This window comes from Ruditapes philippinarum, unplaced genomic scaffold, assembly GCF_026571515.1.
Source record: "Ruditapes philippinarum isolate M1 unplaced genomic scaffold, ASM2657151v2 ctg1109_1_1_1_1, whole genome shotgun sequence".
Classification (NCBI taxonomy): Eukaryota; Metazoa; Mollusca; class Bivalvia; order Venerida; family Veneridae; genus Ruditapes; species Ruditapes philippinarum.
In genome coordinates, this window is record NW_026858279.1 from 16,023 (window position 1) to 22,814 (window position 6,792).

The 6,792-nt window shown below is 34.6% G+C and overlaps 1 protein-coding gene across 1 annotated transcript; it reads right to left on the reverse strand.

The window, feature by feature from the left end:
* Window positions 1-40: 40 nt before the first annotated feature.
* On the reverse strand, window positions 41-1,011 carry LOC132752673 (probable T4-type lysozyme 1). The gene is made up of 2 exons (XM_060743033.1): window positions 856-1,011; window positions 41-595 (listed from the first exon to the last, which is right to left on the reverse strand). Exons 1-2 carry the CDS (start codon window positions 989-991, stop codon window positions 135-137), a joined length of 597 nt encoding a protein of 198 aa, XP_060599016.1. The 5' UTR covers window positions 992-1,011; the 3' UTR covers window positions 41-134.
* Window positions 1,012-6,792: the final 5,781 nt, after the last annotated feature.

A 6,792-nucleotide genomic window follows, 5' to 3' on the forward strand; every position in this document is an offset into this window, starting at 1 on the left:
GCAAATGCGCAAAAATGCAAAGATAAGGTATAAACAATAATCATTTTCAAAATTGTTTATTCTCCGTGTTTCTGGTTAAATCGAGATTAAACACAATTCATCAGCTGCAAAAATAGCACAGTTTTTAAGTGAATTTAAACGGCTCTCATTCTTGCAACAAGTCTCACAGACCTGTTTCCAACTTGGCGGTACCATGCACTGTCCACCATCTCATCAGCAGCCTTGCTCCAGTTATGACTGTTGACAGCTGAAATAAAGTTATGGAAATTACGTAATCCTCCACCAAGATTGAACGCCATGTTTACAATGATTTCCTTCACTTCTCTTGGTAAACTCGAGCAGTGAGGGAAGATGGAATGGAAGGTATTTACAGCAGCTGTGACATCTGACTGGAAGGCGCTGTCGATCCGAGAGGTGCTCACGTGTGTTCCCGCTGGCTTCCCGTACTCGGGGTCGTTGTGAGTGATGAGATGTCCAATTCCGAAAGTAAGATATCCCCTACTGTCCCTGTAAATAACTGTCTTATAACCTTCGTCGATCTTCAACTGGGCCTTAATGGAATTGGCAATGGTTGAAGTTATTCCGCATGCATAGTCTGAAAGGTCAAAAAATGAAACTTGAATCTAATGACCTTTAGTAATAAACAGTAATTAAAATATAATATGTACTTCATGTGTGGTTTTGTGTGATGGTGTTCGCTTCAATATGTGTTAAGAAAAAATTAAAAAAGCAAACTTGAAAAAAAACTATAAAATGCATCAATTGTGTAAAACACTTTAATTAAATAATCAAAAGAAACATTACAAAAATTCTGATACATATGATGAAAAATAAATTGATTTTTTATGTGCTTACTGTTCAAAAATCTCTTTTCTGCAGATGCATATGCTACAGCAAAAAGCACAACGCACGTGCATATAATTCTCATTGTGGACCGTCTGAAAATAAACAAAAGAACAAAACAAGTGCGCAATACTTGTAGTGAAGTCATTGTTGTTTGTCCCAAAGCCGTTTATCACGTGATCTAAGATAAATATCATACGATCGTTAAATGGCGGTGAATGAGAACACAATTGTTCCCATAAAACACAAAGTACATGATGAAATGTAGAAATTTTCGTATCAAATTCTATCATGGTATATGGCATGATAAACAGGAAAAAAAGTATTATATTCTGAAGAGCTCATACGGACACTTAGGTATTGCATCGCTTAATCTGTGCTTTATAATACACTTGAACTATATGTATTAGTCTTTTTACCTGTACATTAATCATATGAACCCCATATGAATCTCAAAAATGAGCATCGGTAAAAATGATGTGTGAATTTCCGCTGCACCAGATGTGAAGCATAACACCAGATGTGACTGGAAAAATTAGGCCGATCGCAGGGTAAGTTTTCATCTTTTTAACCATTTATATAAAATTCAATCCTTTTTTTTTTTTTTTTTTAAGAAAATCGAAATGTGATTCTACCCTTCTGACTCTCCTCTATATTACCCATTGTTGTTTTGGATTTCTACGCAGTCTTCATCGAGATATTCTTTCCGTCGTGGGTTCTGGTGTGTCCAAAACATGCAATATGAATGAAGAAAATAACACTAAACGGACTCAAAAAAAACAGAGATTTTACGAAATGTCACTACAGGTCGATGCTAAACATTCAAACAAATCCTGGCTTAAACATTAATTGAGGTTTGGCTACATACAAGGGAATCGCTGCTCAAAATTACATTTGAGCTCCAGATGTGCTGAAGAGATTCATAAGTGATGTAGAAAACCATCTACAAAACTACGGACCACTTCCATATAATCATTGAATAGCCAATGTATAGAAACAATATAGGTTTTGCAGCTTTGGCTGAAAGTTCAATTGTAACATTAGTGTGTTTGATTACCGCAGTGACAGGGCTCACAAGCTTATACTGGCATTAGAAATACTAAAATGCCCGAGTACATGAAAATGTTGACGCAGAGCGGATAGTACTCTTATTATAAACAATTCACTAAATATATGATATGTAACTTGGACAAACCAAACTGAAAGTATTGAACTTTGTAAAGCTATTGTGTCATATAATATGTTTCTATAATAATGTTTGCATTCATAAAAATATATATCACTTTAATATTCCACAAGTTATAGTTATAGCGACAGACTGTTATGTGTAAATATCATGGCCTGATGCGACATCGAAGGTTTTTCTTTACAGAATAGGGGTCGAGAACATTGTCTGTAAGGAAAACCCGAGATGCCGCTCCAGGTCATGATATTTCTACATAATAGTCGAGTTCAATATATTATAACTTATATTATGTTTATCGCATGATAAACAGAAATGACAATTTTAATAAACATAAAATTTCAATTTATGATTGGCTTCTCTCCATAAATTAAATTCCCCACCCGAAACATCGGTTACTTTTTATGTAACGTGTCAATTACCGATATTGTAAACCTCTCATCACATGAGCCAATCAGAAGTGTGTTGGGTGTTCCAGATTGGTTGGATGACCAAAGACACAGAAAAACATGGCTGTAAATAATTGGGACGCGCGACAGTACTACACTAACCGCCGTTTCATCAGCATTTTAATGGCATGCCAAAAGATGGATTTTTAAATTTATATCAATAAGTCTATTATTAACGATTATTGTTATTTTCTCGGGGACTTGAAATGGATAATATTGCAAGTAATGCTACTCATGAAAAGATTCATAGAGGCAGTGCCTCCTAGCGCAAAGGTTTATAAACAAGTACGTCCATGCACCAGACAAAACTTTATGCAAACCCATTTCCACATTACATAACCCATTAATAAATTTGTTTTTAGCTGTTGTTGTTGTTTTTTTTTGTTTTTTGTTTTTTTTATTTGGGGGGGGGGGATTTCAGAGCAGGCATAAAATTCAGATAGGCATTGACCCATAATTGCGACTATGGGCATGAAGTGTACCATGTAAATATTCTGCAGGGACGTTTCTTGATGTGGAAAATAAATATGCAAATCTTCTTTGATCTTTTTTTAAAAGTTTATCACTAACTTTCTTACAGCATCATAACAAATTCAAACACGTTTCACATTACTTCCCTATTAAGCAGACAGTGCAGTCGATTGAATAATTAATTAATTTATGGTGGCATAAAAAGGGAAAGATTACAGTACACACGACGTCAATAAGTCAAAATAAGCAAGGCCTTACCACCATATCTACGTATTTTCAAAACCTTTCGATTGCAGAGTGTCTTATATCTCTTTCTATATGGATACTTTGTTATTCAAGCTCGTCTCGTGAAAATGTGTCTTTTTCGGATAATAGTATTTATTACAGAATGATACACAATAGAATAAATCTAGATTGCTGTATGAAAGTGATGCGTAATTATGTTGCTAATTTTTTATGTTATGCACATATGAATCTCTTCAGCACATCTGGAGCTCAAATGCAATATTGAACAGCGATTCCCTTGTATGTAGCCAAATCTCAATAAATGTTTAAGCCAGGATTTGTTTGAATGTTTAGCATCGACCTGTAGTGACATTTCGTAAAATCTGTTTTTTTTTTTGAGTCCGTTTAGTGACATTTTCTTCATTCATATTGCATGTTTTGGACACACCAGAACCCACGACGGAAAGAATATCTCGATGAAGACTGCATAGAAATCCAAAACAACAATGGGTAATATAGAGGAGAGTCAGGAGGGTAGAATCACATTTCGATTTTCTTAAAAAAAGGATTGAATTTTATATAAATGGTTAAAAAGATGAAAACTTACCTACGATCGGCCTATTTTTTTTCCAGTCATATCTGGTGTTATGCTTCACATCTGGTGCAGCGGAAATTCACATATCATTTTTACCGATGCTCATTTTTGAGATTCATATGGGGTTCCACCCCCGTGTTAATGTAATTACGTTTTTGCGTAAACTTAACGATATTTTTTCGTCTTCTTTGAAAATGTATACTCAGGAACACGGGTCGGACCCGCAGTTTCCTTCTGTTTTATTTTTCGTACAGTCTTCTACTAGATGCTGAATATTAAAATATCAAATTTTTTTTGTATTATCTATGTCACTTTTAAATCAGCAGTTAGATATAAAAACTGATTTGAACGGATCATCTCAGAATTGTATTAAGATTATGTTAATAAAGGCCAAATCTGGCTGGGAAAACAACATAGATGATAAAGATAATGCAACAAAAAAACGCGATTTCGGTCCCGAGCTTCTGTGAAAATATAAAAAAAAATGTGAAATTTAATAAAATTATTAAAAGTCAAGTAATTAATTGTGCTTACCTTGATATCAAATGGTATTTGACAACTTGGCGGCGTTCTGCCTTCGTTATATAAGCACCTTTGTCTATAAACTGGAGCAGAGGTTCTTCTACGGTTAAAACATTTAGTTATACAGTAGATAGTTTGTTTAGTTGTAGGGAAGAAAAATATGTTTGGATTAATTTAAAAATAAAATTTCCTATATAAGTTGTAAACATAAAACAAAGCGTTAAACATGTAAACAAAATTTAATGGTAAATTACTGCGAAACATGTACATAATTTCTTTCATACCGTCTTGCATGTCATGCGTTATGCGGGGGACACAAACCTACTGGTCAAAATAGAAGCAAAATAAAAACATATAAATTATGTTATGTTATAATCATATCGCTGTTTAAATAGAAATTTCACTTGCATGACTGAAATAAATACTGACACGGACGGATATAATTTCACCGAAAATGTTATGGGACTCGATACATTCCGGACGTATTTCGCCGAGTTCCGTAAAAGTACGAAAACGGCGCCACGTAATCAAATATCAATTAATAGAAACTCTAATAGTAGAAAGGAAATAAATATAGCATCGCTCAATGATTTACTGTGGAAATGAACAGAAGTGAAATTGCGAAACAATCTGCAGAGTAACAAAATATGAAAACTCGTCGGTGTTGTTGACATATAAACGGTAGCCTAAAAACATGTAAACAAAACGGCAAATGTGAGGGTCATTCTTACATTCTTTTTTCATCAGAAGCATATCTACTACAAATCAAAACGACCTAGAATGTTTTTGAAGCGTACTTAAGGGAAAATAAACCCTTAAACTTGCTGAATTTGTATAATGGATTTGCCCTGCGTCGAACAGCCACATTTTTGTTGTTGTTGTTGTTATATTTATTTATTTATTTATTTATTTGGTGGGATGAGTTTTTTCAATACATGTATATAAATACAAAAAATGAGCTACTATCGGTAAGGAACCTGATCAAACAGCACGGATCGATGTGTCAGGCTTGCTCATGCATGACTGGTATATAACAAAATCTAATTACTACGGTTCCAACAAGTTAAGCAGTAACTAGAATATTTCTATATATGTTTTAGCTTTATAACAAAATAATTAATTCGCAGTCATGCTTTGATCAATTATTATACTATATTGAAATCAGTTTCATTATTTATGTTCCATATGGCGGGCCTTCAATGTCTGCGACAGTTCGGCTCAGATAAAATAATCACGAAGCTCAAAGGTCTAAGTACTAAATCAAGTTATCTTGATAGATCTAGCTAGATGATCTATATTCACGTAGCAAAATCTTGTAAACAACGCTGGAGGTTAACAATAATGTAGTTAACTACACATATACCGTTCTAAATCTTAAATGTTCTTATATTTGGAAGTATTTTGAAGGTCAACTCCACAGTTTAAGGTCAATATCAAAATTTTAGAGCGGCTTTTAATAATGATCCAGCCTTCAGCAACACTGTTTTTCGTTTTAGAAAAGTTGTTAAAAAAGTGATCAATTTTCGGCGCCGCCCCCATCAAAAAGGTTCATCATGGGGTTGCCAGAAGGGGATGTGCCCCCTTCCGTTCTGGGGGGTTTGAAGGTGGCGGTGGTCCCCCTCATCGCCAAGAAAATTTTGAACATGTGACAGTCTATAAATGGCCTCAGGTCGATCTTAGGGTAACTAGTAACCGACGCTGAAAAGCCTTTTACTCTATCTCACTGCAGCACTTTGAAATCAGTTTTGATGGAAAAATAAAACAATGCAAAATAATGATTTTTGGCAATTTAGAGACGTCCCCCCGTTACCATGGTAACAGGAAATTTTGCAGTCAGCATTCTGTTACAGAGGCTATGGTCTATTCAACATGTGTGCAAAGTTTCATCAGTGTTGAAGCATTTTTCATAGTTTCATAGCAGTTTGACCTTGTAACAGAAGGCTTTCAATGTTAACAGCCATTTTTCACAATATGCAATATGTAAAGTCGACATCCATTGAATTACCGTAGTGTTAACATTATCTATATAAACGGCTGCTTTAATTTTCGTTTTTCCTAAATTAAAAGAATTGGGCTGTATTTCTTTACTCGTACACTTTTATGGTTGTGTATATTTGGTTGCTTGCACTCTGTCGCGCAGCCATATAACCGTACAATTCTCTATATTAACTAGTAATACACATTTATATTACCGCCGAAGTCAGGCTAATGAACGAACAATAATGTCAACACGAGACTGCTTTACTTAAATGATAACAAAAATACCAGGACATTAGAGTTCAGACACGCGCCATTCAAATTTTATACATTCTTACACGCCAAATGACCAAAATAGAAGGTTAACTTATTAAAACGAAGATAAGACTCTGAGTTTCCGTTGGCAGTTCGTGTAAAACTAGATGTGTGAAACAACTACATTGTATATGAAAACAGACTGCTTTTTCACATGCCACACCGTATGCATGTTTTGTCTGAATATTCCAAATAAATGGAGTTCTCACTCT

Coding starts and splice junctions, on each gene's coding strand:
- LOC132752673 (XM_060743033.1), bottom strand. CDS start 991: ATGACTTCACTACAAGTATTGCGCACTTGTTTTGTTCTTTTGTTTATT. Junction 596..855: donor AGAAAAGAGATTTTTGAACA/GTAAGCACATAA, acceptor TTGACCTTTCAG/ACTATGCATGCGGAATAACT.